A 19902-nucleotide genomic window follows, 5' to 3' on the forward strand; every position below is an offset into this window, starting at 1 on the left:
GTACTGAGTTATTGCCTTGGACTTCAATTTTCAGTACTAACTTATGGAGTTATATACCTTGTAGGATTAATCCAAAAGAACTCAAACCAGAAGAATTATGCCCCAAACTACACTTAGTCAAAAACTTGAAAACCTTCTATTGATTTGAATGGGCTTTGATCTGTCCTTGGTCTCCTGGATCAAATGGAATTAAGGCCAAAGTTCAAGCTCAAGTTTTGCAGTACAAAAGTAAAGAGCAAGGCTATGCAGGAAAACATATTTCTAGTCAAATGATACCAATTTTATGGAAATATATTTGTGCTTTCTCAAATAAGTGTTTCTAGGAGACATGAGATGAAACAGATAAAGCTTCGTGATATTCAATGAAAGTTTCCGTTTCAGAGTATCTGCCTTTCTTTACTGTACAGGAAGTATTTTAAAATTTAACATTTTAAATACTTTCTAATTATTTTTTTACTCTACAGTACTGTTGCCAGAGCTGTGATGTTCTAAAGATGTGTATTTATAAGCTCTTTGATAAAAGTACTACATTAGATGAGGCTTGAAGAAGGGTTTGCATAAGGCATCTCTATTCTTTTTGTTATCAGTATTTGTCTAATAAAGATCCTACTCTGACACAACAATATTCCCCAGTCAAAAGACACTTCCGTGACACCACACCCTACCATGTTCATGACTGTTAAGATATATGTTGTTACATTTTCCTTGCCATGTTTCTCCAACATTTTTTTATCTGCCACAACAAGGGTTTCAACATTTAGACTTCCATTTTTCTGAATTTTAGCAGCTGATCTTTTGAACCTCGCAGAAGTCCCATACTCATCTGAGCGAATGTAGGTCTCTTCTGTGGGTGGCTTGGGTGCATCTAAAAGGAAATAAAACTGTTTTGGAAAGAGTTCAGATCACCCATGAACAGTTTCATCAGAAAATGAAGTATCACAGGTTTAAAGCATTAGATTATTTTTATAGCATGTGATTTAATACTTTTCGCTAAGTTCTTCCATATTTATTAAAAAAGACCTGATTCATTCCTGAGGGAAGGACTGCTACAGGGAGAGAAGGAAATGGGAGAACCACATTCGTATTCAATAAGCAGTTTAAAATAAGGAATTAATCTAATAAAATGGTAGCATCTGTGCAGAAAAATACAACAGAATTTTTAACAGAGTATCTGCATTTTTCCTGTCCTTTTGATAACTTCCTGAGGTGTTTGGCATGTGCTACTTACATAGCAGTTGGCAAAAAATTCCTTTCCACAACAGATGTCCATGGGCAGTACAGAAATCAGAAATACACACCACAAGTGAATTCCTGCCAGCCTGATATTGGGACTGACATAGCCTTCCATGCCAAACTGCCAGTGAGATTATTCCTGCTGGGAATGTATTTATTGAGTCAGGCAACACCAAGGAGGGCTTGACAGCAGGCAGTGCACATCCCAGTTCTAGGGAGCATTTTCTCCCCCTGTGCTGGTGCAGCGCAGGCAGTGACACAGCTGGAGAGTGTTTTCTACTCCAGTTCTTCAGGGAACCAGGAATCAGGAAGAGAAATCCATCTCCCACATCCTTCAGGGCTCCTCCTATCCACAGGTTCTTCTGCATAAACCTATGCATAAATCACACTGCCTTTGCATAAAGAATTAACTCAAAGGCCACTTTAACAAACTCTTTGGATAATAATGGGGTTTTTTTGACACAGGATGTAACAAAACAAGTGAGGGAACCTCAGGTATTGAAAAAAATCCTGCCTGTTCCTCATCAGAAATTTATTCCAAAGAGCTAAAACAGGCCCTACTTTCTACCCTGCCAAACTGGGGGATCAAGAACATATAGAATACACAACAGTGGTCTCCTTTCTAGAACTCAGCACTCTGACATGCATTTAACATACAAAGGACCAGGTTATGGTGATTTTCAAGTGTATCACTCATTATACACAACTATCCTTTACAAGCTCAAAGAACTTTTCTTTTCTGGAAGCATATAAAGACACAAGGACAGGCCTCACCCAAGAGGGAAGTGCTCAGTTCAAGGCACATCAGTGCCCAGGTACTCTTTTGAAGGCAATACAGCTCCAATGCTTTGGACACATATATCCATGAGCAGAGAAGTTTTGCTCTTGAATTTTCTTCATTGCTACTCATAAAACCCAAGCAGCAGCAGATTCATGCATGTTTTACTAATTGTAGTCCAATTAACTCTCATGATCTAAAAGCATTTAGGTTGTGACAAAGAGTTTAGAAGATGATTAACTGGCTTTTCTAGTTCTTACGAAGTCCCTGCACATGAAATTTTAAAAGATGGTGTGTGGGTCAAGTTATTTTTATGACACCTAAGTGGCAATGTGCTCTTCCCTCTTACTGCTTAGCAAGTTTGATTTCATTCTTAGGTTAGGATAAATTAACCCTGACTAGGCAGGGTTAATAGCAGACGACCACCTTTTGTCAGCCTGAATTTTCCATCCCTTTGTTCATTCGAGCTGAAACTCTATTTCAAGTGACCAGATTGGATTTCAATGAAAATTTCAAATTGATATGACTCCAGATCTCATAATAAGACCAGGAAAACAATGTAAAAATTTAAAAAGAGAAGGGAAAAAAAAAAAAAAAAAAGGCAAGAAGAAGAAAAGTACCAAATACTCATAGAAAAAGGGTTCCCTTTACTGGGGTAATTTCTTCTGCATCCTGTATTTTCCTCTACTCAATTAAACAATGACATATTATTTTATTTGTATTTCATTCAGTGAACATGAGATTGATTTGTTCTATAAATTAACCATGACTGGGTCTGGAAATAAGTTGTTATTTTTTAGAACTCTCCTTTCTCTAAAAAGGTTACAGGTACGAACTGCACTAAGTGAAAGACCACATAAGTGTGAAAAGAAAGAGTTTTGAGGGTAAGGTACTTAAATGCCATCTTGTTGAATCAGATCCTCAGAGTGTGTCTGACATCAAGTTCCTAAACAATGACGAGTAAATCACTTTTACTAAATTCATCATAGTTGGATGCTAATTGCATGTTCTTCATTTAACATAAAACCTACTTGCAGCTAAGAGCTTATAGCTGTAAGTGAAATTATTGAATAAATAGATATACATGTAGACTTAAAAAACAAAAAAAGTATTTTAAAGAAAAATTCAGTTTCTCAATTAGGTTCCCAGAATCACTGGTTACTTCTGACCTCTCCTGTGTCTGTGACCCATTTATAAGACAAGAATAACAATAATATCTTCTCACATCCCAGGAGGTCATACAAATACAGTGTTCAAAATGCTCTCATCTATTATAGGGATAAGCACTGTGTAAAAGCTCAAGAGGACATGGATAATTCTCATTTTGAACAAGCAGTCACAGGAGGAGCAGTAAATAAAGCACAAACTCACAGTGGACAATCCAAACAAAATGGGCCAGTGTAGAGCAGGGGAGATAAGAGAGCACCATCAGCCCTGCTCTGCAGCAGGAAAACCAGACAGGAGGGAGAGGGAGGATGTAATCAGGCAGTTTTGGATTGCAGTAGACGGCAAATGTTTACAGGTTGAATCACAGGCTTGTGCATCTGGCATTTGAGGGTTGGCTTTTAAACCTGGGGGGAAGGATTTATGAAATTTTAACAAGCCATTTGCTTTCAGGCCTCAGTCGCAGCCAGCCACCTTCCCACTAACTCCTTTCTCATTCTTTCCCTTCTATTTATTTTCTCCTTCTTCCTTACACACCTTTGGAAAAGGAAGCCGCTCATTTTCTCAGAACTTCTGTAGGAAGTTGGAAGAATATAAGTGGACTCAGGCACTGTTTTCAATACTGTTTGCAGTCCTGGAAACCCTCATTAAGAAACTCAGCTCAGAAGCTGATCAGCTTTCAAAAAGACTCAACTGAATGCTAAAAGTACAGATATAGGGTCCAAGGGGGCTCTAAAATGTTCTGCAATTTGAGGGCCTAATGAAGGACTCAGAACGGATCTTGGCAGGATAACATATTTCAATATATTTTTTAAGACATGGCTCCAAAATCTTATTTAAACAATTTACATGGGTGGTTCTTTTTGAAGATCTCAGTTGCTGAAAATTTCATTATCAAATGGTGAGTTCTGAAAGACATTTTCTCTATCCTCTCAGAAATTAATGATTTTGAAGCTTTTTCCTCCATCTTCAAGCCTAATTAATTTTTTATCCCCAATCTAATAGAGAGAAGTTCAGGGACTTGGCATCCATCACTGTGCAGAAAACTAACTTACTGAAAACTATGTCAATGTAAAAAAAAAAATCACCACTGGGATCTTTTAATCTAGACAAAGAACAAGAAAACTAAACAGTGATTCTGATGGCTTACTAAAAGAGATAATTCTATGAACTTAGAGCAAAACTCAAGTTTCTCATATGCGTTTCACGTTAGAAATATATAATTTAAAGTTATTGCACCTCCATCCCAAAGGGATGTGAAGAGATGTGAAGCACACCTCGGGACCACCGCACAGCCTGAAACAGCCACTACCTCAAGAAAGGAGAGAAAGTTTCCTTACATACATTTCTTGCGACGTCCACAAAAGTGCTGCTTTTGAAACCTCCCATGGCGGTAACCGCTGGCTCGCGCGGGATGCGCGTGGGAAGCGCGCGTTCTGCGCCGGCCAGAGGGGGAGGATTTGGGATGGGGCTGAGCTGGGGACCGGTGCACCTTCCCCTCGGCAGTCCGCTTGTACAGCACGTGTGGGTGGTGGCCGGCAGGGGACGTGAAGTTGTGCTCCCGTGCCAGCTGCTGAGGTAACGGAGAGATCAGGAACTCCATCTGCCGCGTCCTTATCAAACCTGACTGAAAAGAGAAACGGCACCGCGAATTAGAGAGGAGGCTGTCAGCTCACAGCCAGTGACCTTCCTGAAAAGCCCAGACTGACCACAACGTGCACCTTGACACTGGTTAGCTACTCAATTACAGATTATTCAAGTTATGATCTGGATATTCTTCCCATTTAAATATGCATAGTTTCCTTTTGGAGATGACCAGGTTTCCCATTTGGAAAAACACAAACCAGGAATGTTGTAGGATGGTGTAGTGGTTAAAACTATGATGGGCGGCACAGCACCTTCACACAATAGCACTGCTGGTTCCATATGCAACATTAACCCATTCTTCACAGTACAGGTTTGTTTGTGTGGGTGTCTGTGTACAGGATATACATAAAAAGGACATGCGTTTGGAAAATACAACTTCACATAAGTGCAGACATCATAGAAGAAAATAGTTGAATTAAGGTTCACAGCTTTTTCACAATAAGGTATTACCAAGCAGGACTTAAGGGGATTCCAAGTAGAAAATGACATCACAGGTCAGCAGTACAAAGCTGAAGCATCTGAACATTTAAGGACCATCATTCAGTAATCAACTCCCTGCAATTTAATCATAATTTAAACACAATGTAAAATGTATACTCTCCTGCAAGGGAAAGCTAATCAGTAAAGGCAAGTATCTGATTGTTTTCCTTCTTGGATCTCTGAAAGACACAAGTATGGGAAAACTACACTGTAGTTTTCACATAGGATCTGTGCATAAAATTGCACATGTGATGAAGCGTTTCCAGGATCAGGGCCAGGGAAATGTGGGTGGCATTGAGGAAGTATTTCCATGCAGCTCATTAATCAGTTATGATTTTATTTCATTTCTTGGTTTTGTAAAACATGTTGTAATAAACACCCCTTTTACCAAGTCAAAAACCAAAAAGAAGTTTCATCAGGTAATTCTATTACATTATATACGTAATACTAGATACAGATTTTTGGTTTGGATCAGTGAGGATCTACCATGTGCCAACACCCTCCTGCCAAAACTGACATCCCACGAGGACTACATATCTCTTAGGCTTCAGAAAAATATGTGCAGACAAACAAATGTCAATTGCAAACCATCTTGCTGCACATCTTGAGTCCTCCAAGACCATGATTCCAACCTCCTTCCTCAAAAAAAAATCTTTGAAAATGCAGACATGTCACATGTATCAACTCTTCCCTTCTGAAATGGATATTCTTCTTCAGCAAAACCTCCCAGGGCCTGAATGCCTTGGGTATGACAAGGAGAGCAGTTTGAATGCCTAATGTAAGCACTATATTTTTTAAGGATCTGTGGAATTTTCTGTGCTTTAAGAACTGTTTTCCAAGAGGAAAACTCAACACAGTGAAAAGCAAGTGAAAATTGAAAGTTACATATGAATCTTCACAGCTTTAACCGTTAACTAAACCAACGCAGAAACTGATTTTAAGTCTATTCCAGCTGGAAAGATTTATCAAAGATCTACAGGTTCTCAACAGACTACAGTCACCCACTGCACTCTTTTCATAGAAATCCTCTTCTGTTGATCCAAATCAAAGGCAGCTTTGCAGTACTCCCCAATATAAGCACTTTTCACAGGGGCCCAATAACTGTGCTCACAAAGTCACACTGTGATCTCAGTTTTGGCAATAGAAGAGATTCCACACTATGAACTGAGAGGGCCTATTTGCCCTCTGAATAATAATAATAGTAATAGTAATAATAATAATAACAATAACAACAACAAAACACACAAATTATATTCTGATACAATTTTCCTGTTTTCCTCTCTTCAACATGAATTAATAATTATGTATCTCAGCCTGTATCTACTTAACATTCTAAAAGAAGTTGCCTCCATCAATAAAAGATAGGTTTTAAATAATTGACAGGAATTTAAGTCTCCTGCTTACTGCAATAAGTTGGTATATTTCAAATGTCAGATCACATTTGGTCATGACAAAGTACTTTCCTGTAGGGAAGATGACTAATATTTTAATCCTTATGATGTGTGTCATCACACAATTTACAAGTGGTTCTGAGAGGCAATCTTTATCTCAAGGGCACTGATAATTGGGCACTGCTAAGAGATTTTTTTTTTTCAGCTGGAAAACAGAAATGTAGTGAATCTGGTTCTTATTTCCCATTTTAAAGGTTTCCACATCTGAAATTATTCCTGTAGGATTCATTTTGTAAATGATTTGAACCATATGGGAAAAAAAGGGGGTTCTACATTTTCCTGTAAGAAACTGTCCCTGATGCACATGAAGTCTCAGCCCCAAACATCATTTCTATATTTAACATTATAAGGGTGGATTGAGAATTCATGGCTGGGGGAGAAGAAGTGACTGAATTCTGGGCCCTACTTGTATTTTGCAGCACCTTTACAGAGGCAATAGCTGACTGAGTGCCTTACAAATGTAGTCACGTTTTTCCAACAGAAATGACCCTAAATCTCCAATAAGACATTTTCCCTTTGGGTTTCACATCAAACTCATCCTCCAAGTTGAAAAATGCTGTGTGAATGAAAGATACCTTCTTTTTGATAACATCCAGTTTTATGAAGTTGTGAAGTTGTCAAGAAGAAAGGGGAAGTGCCACAGAGCAGTCTGGACACTCATTCAATCACACACCACTTGCCATTTTTTCCAGGCATGGGATGGTTTCAAGCATTCATATTGAATTAATCACTTTGGGAATTCCAAAGCAATGCAGAGAATGCTGACCTGGCTTCAGACAGAGCTGCAGTCCTCTGGAGTACTGCAAAGGGGGCAGTGGGACAGCAACTGCCAGGTACTTTTCCTGCAGGTTCTTAAGTTGTAGTGTTGGGTGAAGCAAAGTGGCCGATGGCTCCACTGTGCTGGCTGGCACACATGCCAGCTGAGAAATGCCATGGCACAGAGGCAGGAGATTCATCTTTTCATTCTTTTTCATCTTCATTCAGAGACACAGATTCATCTTTTCTAGCTTTACACCAAGAAGGAATTCCAGTTTTTGAAGGCCAGATTTTGGTTACTGTGTACTCCTGGGAATTTCTTCTACAAATACATGAAAAATCTCCATAATTGTGACTTAGATTCAATGTATTCATCCAGCTCAAATACTTCAGAACAAATACTGTCAAAACTGTTGTGGAAATTTATGCATTGGGTTTTCTACATTCCGAATAGCTTTATGCATTACATGTGATTTTCCCTGAATCAAGGTTGACTTTCCATTAACCTCGATGGGTTTAGGACACAATGAGGAGAGGGTCAGGTCAAAATTCCATTTTTATTTCAGATTCTGCGCAATTATAACACCACGAGAGGAAGCAGGATGACAAAATCTAACATTCTTGTAAGTCTAGACAACACAGCATGAAAAAGGCCAGGGACTCCTGTCTATTCCTTCTGTATCCCACTGTGGCTATCACTAATAATAGCAATAATTGTGAGAATATGGTGGGAAGGAATACCCAAGAGATTGCTCAGCTGGAATTTGCTGTTTCTGTTTTCTTCTTCCCTCACAACACATATTTGCTGTCCTTCTGGAAGGGATATTCCATGCCATTGGGAAGAAAATGGAAAGACACAAGTTGACCTATGGCGTTAGCAAATAATTTTGAATCAATAATTTAGAGGAACTTGCAGTTTGTTTGAGGAAAAGTTGAGAAGAGATAAAAAGGCTGCATTCCTCCTCCTCTCATTATTTGTTATGAAATGTTTGTTTAGCTCTGGGCTAAAGGAATTTTCAGATCCAATACACCTCTGTGAAATTCCTCAGTATCTGGCTGTAATCACCAAGGTAAGGAACTTGTTCTGTTTTCTTGGTGTGTTTCAAAAGGAAGAAGAATTTCAAAATGAGATTTGGATGAGGGCAATGAAAACATGGTATCTGCTTCAAGATTTTTTTAATTGAACATTGACTATAAATTGAAAAGTAAGGAGAATTTTTTTAAACCACTGAAAAAGATCATCTTAACTATACAAAATCAGGTAGATTTTCCACTGATTTTCAATCCACAAGGAAGAATTTTCAGAGTCACTAACATATCTGTCCCAAACACATCTCATTGGCCTCTTACTGGAACAGCAGAGGTTGCTCCCATTTGCTCCCCTGTGTTCTTAGACTCGGAGTGGAGCCTTTGGCAGCTTACCAGCCTGTAAACCTAATTCACTTTGGGGTTTCAGCATCTCCAGAAAAAACAGAGCCTCCATAAAAAGCAGAGCAGTGACAGTGAGTGAAGGATTTGCAGAACTTCTACTTCTCTCCCATAATTTAACAAAGCTGAGTGCTGACAAATCCTCACTCCAGACTGGAAAGGCCTCGTGGCTGAGGGTTCTCTTGCATACAAGTGCCTTGTATGCCTTGTTTGCATACAAGACCCTTTCATTACATGCTAATTAAAATGAAGGCAACAACTTTATGCATATTAAAGTTAGAGAAGCTTCGGAAACCAGATGCAAATAATGAGGTAAAAGCCTAACAAAATGAAACTGAGAATTAAAACAGATGAATAATTGAACTTCAGTGTCTCTGCTAAACGTAACTACTCAATACTGACTGATGTAAAGTTAAATTACAGTTTGCACAAGAACAAGAGTATCTCAGCTAAATGAGGTAGGAAAGAGCATGCACATATTTCCTAAGGAATACTACTCATACCCAGAATGCCTTATTCAGTGTTAGGAGCATATACATAAAATAAGGTGTTAACAAACCCGCTGTGTCTTAACTAAAACAACGGCCAAAGAAATCAATGAAATCTATACCATTATGTGGATGTGAGCAGGCTCAAGATGAAAAATCACTAAAAATGAAGAGTTAAATGTCATTTCACACCCATTAAAATAGTTCCACATATTCATGAAAAGTCTTAAAAGACTTGACAAAAGGCCAACTGAAATTGGCATAAAGCTTTCCACAGACTTAGTGGACATTGATCCAAGACTTCTGTTATTTCCCAACTGTCCAGCTCCTAAAAAAACCCAAATCACTGATTCAAACACATCCCAACAAGAATTACAGAACATGTACAGAGACATAAAGTACAGTCTTTAGTTCTACTTAAAACACATAAAAATGTAAACTAAGAACTTCCCTGAAAAACAAAGAATAAGGAGAGCAGATGACCTATGAACTATGGTTGCTGGTTATTTAAAACCATCTGAGGCCAAAGATTCCTAGAAATCTAATATGCACATCACAGTGTGGTTGGGGCCATCTCATGTTACAGCATAGTGGAGTCTTTTCTCATTCACTTTGCAGAGACAAAACTCATGAAAATACCTTACCTACAGCTCATTTTCATCCAACTCTTGTTTCCTGCCCTGATGCTCTGTTAAGTCTTCGGTGCTTTGGCACCACAAAGGAAACACAAAAAACCCAGCTCTGTCACCAAAGCTTTCCCTTGCTGGAGGAGAGACTGCCCCCACTCAGCTCTCCCACCTGGGGTTTCTGCCTGCCAGACCATTTCCCACATGGAACCAAGGGCAGCTTGGAAGCCAAAAGAGGGTATGGCAGAGACCCAGAGAACACAAAGTTGTTCACACAGCTTAGAGCTCCCTGACAACAGCCAGAAGCTGCCTTTTGGCCAAGAATTGGGCAGATGTCAGTTTTTGGTCTCTGGAATTGGGCAGATGTCAATTTTTAAACACCAACATACAACAACATGTGCTAGAAGGGGAGGGAGGTCTCCCTGTAAGTTCTGTACCTCTGCTCAGACTCCACCCCAGACTGAGGGGAGATGAGGGAGGCCTTTCCCTTGGGTTTTATGAGCACATCATGGCAATGCCCTCACCAAGTACAGAAACCACCTTGGCGTTTGCCACCATCCCTCGGTTCCTGCCTGGAACGCACGCTTGCCAGAGCAAGCCAGCCCAGCCCAGGAGCCACAGGTCTGCTCAGAGCCTGGATACTGGGAGAAGCACAGCACAACATCCACGTGTGGACACAGCATGGTGTAACAGCGAGTTCACGGCAGCAGCGATTTCAGAAACATTTCAAATGTCCCCACGGAGAAACCCGTGAGGAGGTGGCAGTCCCTGTGCACCAGCAGAGACAAAACCCTGCCAAGACAGCAGGGAAAAGTGCCAGCTGCTTAGAACAGGTTTTGGGTTAAGGCTTGAAAATGTGGTAAATGTATCTTTTTCTCACTTATGCCAAGGAATCCCAGGAAGAATAAAGTCCTGTTAAGTTTGCCAACATTCATCTTATGAATTCCTCTTTCCTCCAAAGCAAGGGTATTCAACCAATACCATCATGAGGCTGTTCAAAGAAATCCTGCATCATGTAAGCAGTTTAAATAACAAATGATTGTTTCTTTAGGGAATGTGTAATGAAGTAGACTCACCTCTTGGGATGGGTTAAGTTGGTAGTCTGAAAAATATGTGAGACTATAACCTTACTACAGTCATAAGCAAAACTACTTCCAAGAATTATAGCCAGCAGGATAGTACAGCCTGACCTGGAACTGCAGATACCCGATAGCTCTGACTGACTTTTTGAGAGATGGCTTACTGAGCCCCTCTCAAGTTAGGGTCACAGTGTCAATGCTCTGGAAAATACAATCAAAATGAGCAAATTAAGATGTGAAATTAGGTAGAAAAAAATGACAAGCAGCATATCTGGAAAGGAGAAAGGGGCTGAATTGCAGAAAGTGTTGCTGAGGTGAAAGATATTTTTACCCTCGGGAAGCATCAGGAGCAAACAGCCAAGCCAATGGCAGTAAATCATGGTAATTAAGGGAGTTCCTTCCCTCTCCACTCTGACCCACAGCCCCTTTTCTGGGAGGTAGCTGCAGAGGGGACAGCAGCAGCCACAAGGCTGAGGGACATTTTGCCTCTTTCTGTCCCCCTGAGAAGGGCACTTACACAATGCACCCACGTTACTGAAGCACTGGGTAAATGGAACAAGCTTCTGAGACACCGTGACAGGGACACGATCCGTAATCCACCTACAAAAAGTGAAAAGTCTGGACCCTAAATCCATACACAGATTGTTAAATTAATGACAGACTTTTACAGAGTGTTAAGCACCCAGGAGCTCCCATTGAGCTGAACGTTGTCTGTGCAAGCATTTCCAGAGTGCTTTTATACCAATTTGGGAAAGAAAATGTTCTGGGAAACTAGTGAGAATGGACTCTCATGAGGTTTCCAATAATACACATGTATTATTGAAGTCAGAAATCCCACGAGTAAAACTCAGAGCATGTTCATTTTTGATCCTATCCCAAACCAGGCACTACAAAGGCATGCAAGCACACTGAAGCGAAGAGAGAATTTAAGTTAACTAAACTTTTCCCTAGCTTTTATTTTGCCAAAAAAATTCACCCATCCTCCAGAAAAGTATCAAGCCTGTAAATGGGCAATTCCTGATGCTGGCCCCAGAGTCAGGGAAGTACAAAGTGATGTTTTATGGGACTAGGTCCTTGGCTGATGAGAATAACCTCAGCAGACCTTTACTGATTTTCACCAGACTGGAATACCTGGCTCTGTACCACAGCAAATGTTTAGGTTAAGTTAATAGCCCTTATATACACTAAAATATTTTTTATCATGAAAGAAGCATTAGAATCATTGGTTGCCTTCTCTGACTTGAGAGTTGTCAGCAGATGGCATTTTTCTTTCGAATCCGACTCAGAAAAATAACTCAATTATTCTGTTTTCTAATGCAATATAAATTTCTTGCAAATGTAAAATGTTAAGGGTTCTTAACAATATAGTATTTTATTACCTGACGATCTGACAGAAGGAGAGTACAAGGTTTAAATTGCCAGTCTGAGTTAGCCATGAAAGACTACTCTGTTTGGTTGCTCAAAAGAAGTGCTATGCAGAACAGTCAGCAATTAAAACAAGGTAACAAAATTGCATGTCTTTAATTATTCCTATATGAACAAAGCCAGCGTTATCTCTGAATAGTGCCTTTGTATTTCTGCAGTTGACTGAGCTTGTTTCAAACGTCTTTATGCAACCCCCTGTCAGCATATGGCAAATAAGGAAATATTCTTATTTGTTCCTCCACTTACGGTAATTGACCCAGTCACATTGGTATTTAAATGTATTAAATTGGTATTTATTGCAGGATAATGAGATATTCTAGAACTAACACAAAGTTGATTGCTTTGCCACAGATTAAATACTTGCTTGTCAGTACGTGAACTCACTCATTTCTCATGTTTTGGGTTTAAAAAAAAAGCCAAAAACCAGAAAGAAACCACCCCAGGAGTAGGCATGATAAATGAATAGAAGAAAAATACTAATGCAAACTACAGCATAACCACATTAACTATACACCAATAATATTTAAATGAAGTGCCAGAGGTTTACCCAGTTACAGTCAGGATCACTTAATTTACAATTCCATCAGAGGGACTCTTTGGCTCCCTAGAAAGGTTTTGGAAGGCAATTAGCTAAAACCAACAGCTCAAATTTGGCCTTGGTAGCTGTACAAGCACTTGGGTATGGTCTGTTTAAGCAAATCCCTGCAACCATAAGATAAAATCTAGAGCTTTTATTAGTTATGACAGTTCTGAAATCCATCACAAAGCAAACAGGAAACAGCAGGATTATTTAATGAGTGCATTTATGCTTCACTTTCCCTAAAAAGAGGCAGCCCACTATTTGTCATGTGCTGACAGTTGATTAGTTACTTAGGGTACCTCAAGAATAACAGAAAAACTGACTTCAGAGGGTAGCTTAGTGTGTCCCCTGAGCTAAAATCCCATGTAACTAGGTGCACAGCTTCAGAGAACACTCCAGGTGAGAGCAGGATTACCTTTAGAAACCTTTACAAGCACAGGAAATGCAGCTCCTGTCATTTTCTGTAACAGCACAAAACAAAAGCACCATTTATGTCCCTCTTAAATATCTGAAATGTGCCTTCAGGATGCCCAGATCTTCAGACAGGGCAGCATTTCACCCTAAGGTGGGTTTGCTATGAATTATTTATGCTGCTCAAAGGATTAGGTGAAATGAAAATGTTGTGGCAAGATTCTCCTCCCTCTTTTTGTACAGCTAATCAATTTTACAGGGCTGGAGTTCAGATGTACCAATATTGTAGAGAAAGTGCATGCCTTCTTAATGAAGCTGCTGCTCCTGGAGTGGTAATAAAGGCAAAACCTATAAGATTAGGGCAGAGTGACACAGAAAATGAACAGCTTAAAAAAAAACCCAAAAAACCCAAACAACTGATGATGTATAACTAAAATCAGTACTTGGAAATTCCTTTTCCATAGGTACTTAGCATTAACAGATGCTTGCTTGAGTGTTTCTGATCAGCAACATTCCTCCCTATCAGACAGGCAACTCCAAACATTAAAAGTCATGAATCAGGCCTTGCAGGAAACAACACTATAAATAATGAGATTTTTTAAAATAATGCCAAAGGGCTTCAGTGTTTTATTTTCTTTCTGATTTCTTGAACCATTTTCAGCTGAGTTTTTAAAAGCTTTTTTTACCCTTTATCATCATGTATACTAGAATCAAAGTTGAGTAGGGTTGGGGTTTTTTTTTAGTGAAGAAACAGCTTTTATGTGATGATGGGACTTTGGTAGCTGGACCCTTCAGAACATTTCATATTGTGAGAATTAGGCAAGGTTTAATACTCCCTTATAGTGCACCCTGTTGGGGTTGCAGACAATAGAGAGAGAAGACACTTGCCCAGGCACTGAGACACCACTTGGAGCTACCTGATGGCAGAACCTTCACTCTGGGCAGGACTCTGGGCTGCAATTAGTTACACCCAACTGCATCAAAGCCACAGGTGAATGCTCTCCACATCTGGTGGTTCCCTACCCATACCCACATTTCCCCAGTGCAGATGCTCCAGATATGAGCTTTCCCTTCCAGAGATGATGCAAATGAATTTGAGGGGGCAGAAGATCTGAGCCTGTCTGACCTGGGATAATTTGCATTCAAACAAAATAAATCCAGCTCAATTCCCATAGCAATTTTGCTTTGCTATGAATAGCTCAGGCAGCTCCAATAACGAGCAGCTCGGGTTACATCTGATTGCCAGCTGTATTGCTTACTAAGAAGTTAGGTCAGTGCTTCCCAACCTTTTAATTTTCCTTGTTGGAGTATACATTGCTATGGATTAGTTACATGAGAGAGTGGTCACAAGGAACTCTGTAAGGGAGCAAAGTATCAGCTTTGCTGATATTCCACATACACAGACATATCCATATGTTGAAATATCTATGTGGGAAGGAGAAAGGGAGTGGAACAAAAGAGCTTAGGACATTAAGGGAATGGAAAACAAGAAGCAAAGATGGCCCAAGAGTGAGAATGTCAGGCTGGTGCCTGGGTTATCTGGATTAAACTCCCTACTCTTCAGCATTTCATCTTCTCTATTCCTTATTTATCAGTTTAATAGGCAGGATTTTGTAATCAATGCAGAAAATGCTCATGAGGGACTTGTGAAGGCTCACATTTGACCCTGGCTGGGTTGTTCTGTTAAAGTGCTTCCACCTTCTCTACTCTAAGCTGCAGCCCCAGCATTCAGGATGCCACAGCCAGAGCTGTGATCCAGGAGCACAGTGAGCTCTGAGCACAGAAACCCAGAGCACAGCCAGGTGTGTGCCACCTCACAGGGCTCCCAGCTGGCACTGCCTGGTCAGAGATACTGTCCCCAGACACAGCCCTGTCCCTCAGCACATCCTGGACAGGCTCGTGCCAGGTGGCCCCAGCACTGACCCAGAAACACACAGCACTGCCAGCTGTGGAGGGCTGGGAGCTGGGCTGGGAGCTGTGCTGGGAGCTGAGCTCATCTCGGGAATTCCTGTGCCATGGGGCTTCCCACTTGTCACACGCCTTTAGAGAAAGGGTGCTACTTGGTGTCATGGTGTCAAACCCACCTGGGGATGGAACACCACACAGCCACTCCCTCAACCACCCCTCTGCACCAGGGTGGCACCACTGTGAGAGCAGAGCAGGGGAGAATCAAGGGCATCCTCTGCCCTCTTGCTGCAGTCATCTCTTTGAAGCAGAACAGCAGCCTAGGTGTGTCTGAATCTCTTCTCGCCACCACGAAAAGGTAAAACAGTAACACGTTGACTGTAATTCATGCAATTAAACCCAACACACAAGGCAGCAGCATCCCAGAAATCCACCAAGTTGAAATAAAACCTCATCCTTTTCTCAGTTTCCCGTAACATCAAAAACCTGCACAATGGCAATTCCACAAAACACTTCCATGACCATACAAACACCCTCAGCATTCAGGGCTTACTTTACATGGGCATTTAAATAGATTTTTACAAAGATAAATGTAATAACATACATCTACATTCCATGGCATGAAAAAGCCTCCTATTTGCAGGCCTTGCTTACAGTCACAAAACCTGCCTTCACCATATTACACTGCCAAGTGTACCCTGAGGCCAGACAGTCTCTGTTTCCCTCCTTGTAGCCAAATGCCACCAGTCTGCACTGCTCAGCCATTCTACACCCACCTTGGGCCTGCTTTAAAGCTGTGCACTCATTCACTCCTCTCCCATCAAATTAGCCTCAGCTTCTATTTTAAGGGAATGATGCCCAAGGGTGAACCTGCTATAACTGCTCTGCTGGAGCAAACTAAAAGCTTTGCTAGTCTGTGACAAATCCAGCCAGATTTCCTGCTTTTAATAATATTAGAAATGAAAGGTCAATGAGAAATAATTTTTGGTACTATTTTCTAAATCTCTGTAGTAGAAATAACTCTGATGACATGCAAAACCCACCACAACGAGGTCCTGGTTTGGTATAAAATAAAACATAATGCGACAACTGTCTTAAAATGGACATAGAAATACTACTTAATACTGGCCCAGGTTGGGGTAAGGTGAGGTAAATCAATTTTTTAACCCTATTTACACCTCCTGACATGCTGTCTGCGACAAGGTCAGAGACCAACACACAGGTCTAAAGCAGCATTTGGAGTGTTAAACAATGACTTCCAGGTATTCAGCCCCATGTTTGACTTGGACCCCCTGAACAGGCCTGCAGAACTAAACTGCTCATGAAAGGTTACACTGATTTTGCCATCACCAGAATTTAGTACAAGCATCTGAATTATGTTTAGCAGGGATGAGTGTTAAGAAAACAGCAGGAAAAAAGACAGTGTGGGAGCATTTACTCGTGTCTTTTCATTGAAGAAATCTATCCAATTATGTGTTATGGCACCAAAACACCATTTGCCAGGGTTTTCATGCAAGTGAACAGCATTTCTTCACAAAAGCATCTGTACAGTAGAGAGTTTTCAGCACAATACCTTACATATAAGGCTCTCAAAGTATAGTCTGTGGATCAAAGCTCAAAGTAACCCTGTGATATTCTCTGAGATCTCAGGAAACCGGAAAATGTAAGTGGCAAAAGGGAAGGTAGTGTTTGAAAGCAACTTTTTATTCTAGGTGATATTCTTTATATTAAATAGGTCCAAGATAACCAGATATCTATTGAACAGATGTTGCCACTATGTTAAACACTACAGGCCTTCTGACTGAAATAAAGATGCAGTGAAGACAAGGGAGGTATTTGTTGACAGCTCAGAATGCTTCACAGTTACAAAGGGATGGTAAAAAAAAAATGTATCAGCAGAAGATTTAGAAGGCAGACTTTCCTAAGCAGCCTGACCTTGTTTCTGCTATGAATCTACTGAACAGTAGGTTAAGCAAAGGTCAGGTTAAGCACAGGTTAAGAAAAAAAAGCTCCAAGAAGAGGAATGTGCTGCTAGGGTCACAGAGGCTCTGGGACATCAGGGGAGTGTGTGAGAGTCACAGACACTCCAGTCTCCACTGCAGCTCCTGCTGGAGGGCCTGAGAGTGCTCTCTGTTCCATCCTGGCAGCACAGGACCTGAGCTGGCTGCACAGCACAGCCAGCAGTGGCAGAAGTGCTGCACAGCTCAGCTGCTCTTGCATCTTGAGTCCTTAGCCAGGAATCGGGGCATGCTTGCTTTGCTGAGAAGTACCACATGAGTGGAATAATTAGTACAGCAAAGCACCCAGCTCTCATAAACAGGAGACAATTTGGCTGCTTTCATAGGCAAGAACTAGAAAAGTGAACATGAGAAGTGATAAACGTGGTCCTCCCACTCCAAGTCTCTCTGAAGCTCCGTGTGACCTGCACAGCCTCTGATTTATTATATTCAGATGGTATCTGCTCTGCTGGAGCCTGTCCTCAACCCCCATCCCTCACAGTGGTGTAACCCCAACTTTTCCCCAAAACAATCTGGCTGCTCAGTGGCCTCTGCAGGGGCACAGCCTGCCCCAAGGTTACTGGCTGATGGTAGTTCAGCCTTCCTCATGCCTACACACTTTCCTACTGGAAGTTCCATGTGCTTCAGGAGCTGAAGTGCAATCCTGCCACTTCCCAGTGTGGATTTGCCCAGCTTAACACATCTGACCACAGATGTGACTGTTCCTGCAAATAGTCTGGATCATCAGTCAGTCCCTCCACCTTTTCTTCTTTCCAGGTGGTAAGGCAAACAGAGGAAAAGCCAGAAGGAGCTCTTGTGAAACATTTCCTCTCTTCACAGCATGTTACAGCACATACTCCTCCCCCTGCAGAAAACCAGCAGTGTTAATGTGCTAGAGAAGTAAATTAGGCACAAATAGCACCATGGGGAACTTAAATATTTTGAGTGTATAGCATATAATCAGGAAATGCCCACCCTCTTTATCTGTTGGGAACAAGGAAACCGAAAGCTTTGTAATTTTAAACTGCCCATCAGTTGCTGTGAATCAGTCAGGCATATTGCTGGAGAGAGGTAGCACACACAAGAACAGTGGCAAGATAAGAGAGGTTTTAAGCTACACTCCCCATCCTGTCAGAACAGTTTCAGCCCAAGATTTCACATTTGATCGCCCCTCTCCAGGGCTTCTCTGTATACACCTCCACTAAGCCCCTCAAAAGGACTAAAATAGGACACTGATCATAGTTTTTCAGATTATTTATACTAATTCTTACAAGATTCACCAATCTGAAATAAAATTGGTTTTGTTTTCAATAGCAAATAAAATTTATAAAATATTTTACAGATTTACAGTGACTTACTCCTTTAACATATTTTAACAAATAATAAAGAAGTCATGTGAGACTCATTCATATACATCCTCCACATTATAAATTTTTGCAATAAACCTATACCCTCCATTTACTACAAAAATTAAAGGCAAACTACAACAATCTTCTCTTTAAAATGCAATTCCTTTCCTGAAAGAAGCACAACAGTGTTGCTTTAAATCATCATCATAATAATGACTGAACAAGTTATTGAACAGCAGAAAAGACTACAACCATAAACAGCATTGTCATGTGCACCTCTATAGAAAAACAAATATATTACTATTTCAGATACAGTGGACACTGAATTGCACCGACTGTTGCAAGATAAAGATTTAATAAAGAATAGGCACCAATTCAGTGCACTGGTATAGAAAAGAATGTATCAGTGTATAAGTTCTTCTTCCTCTTTATTGGCAATTAGGTCCAAAGGCTAAGCTGTCATTAAAGGATGTGGAATATCCGTGGAGATATTTTGGGCACCATTCTGAGCAGGTTGATGGTAGGTAGGAAACATTCCCAATAGGAAATATTCCCCATCTTCTGCTAATCCTAACACAGGAGTAGGGCTGTGGAGGCAGAACGACCTTGGCTTTGCACAAAATGCTGGCTTGCAGAAGACAGACCTTCATTCTGTAGGAATAACATTTCCTTCTGTTTTGTTTCTCACATTAGAGTGGGTTCCTGACTTTCCCAAACTGTACTCTTTCAAATGACTAAATAAATCATGTGAACAGCCACAACAAAAAAAATATACTATTCCCTCAGACCTTGAGCTATTTGCAACTAATTTAGTGTTGTGGTGCTGTTCTGAGCACCAGAAAGCTAATTTTCAAGAAATGCTTGGAAAATTAAAACAAAAATAAACTTCTGATGGCACTATAACCCAAAAGCTGGGAACTTGTAAATAGAACCAGTGTAGTACTCAGAGGTCAAGAGCACAGTCTGGCACATTTTTGTTCCTAGCTTTAACTGGTAATATATCAGCCCTCACTGATTCAGCTGCTGGTCCAAATTGTCCTTTCCTTGGTATTTCATCTGTCCCACTGATGGAAAACACAAACCTTTGTCACCACAGCATTATCCT

At 40.6% G+C, this 19902-nt stretch overlaps 1 protein-coding gene across 1 annotated transcript in view; it reads right to left on the bottom strand.

Moving 5' to 3' along the window:
- Nucleotides 1–19902, bottom strand: part of ADAMTS18 (ADAM metallopeptidase with thrombospondin type 1 motif 18) — a 79379-nt gene that overhangs the window by 46636 nt on the left and 12841 nt on the right. The window contains exons 4-5 of the mRNA XM_053952748.1: nucleotides 4520–4802; nucleotides 666–865 (exon numbers count right to left, since the gene is read on the bottom strand). Of these exons, the coding sequence (XP_053808723.1) occupies nucleotides 666–865; nucleotides 4520–4802 (483 nt within the window). The remainder of the gene's footprint in view (nucleotides 1–665; nucleotides 866–4519; nucleotides 4803–19902) is intronic.

Source organism: Vidua chalybeata, chromosome 11 (genome assembly GCF_026979565.1).
Source record: "Vidua chalybeata isolate OUT-0048 chromosome 11, bVidCha1 merged haplotype, whole genome shotgun sequence".
In the NCBI taxonomy this organism is placed as follows: Eukaryota; Metazoa; Chordata; class Aves; order Passeriformes; family Viduidae; genus Vidua; species Vidua chalybeata.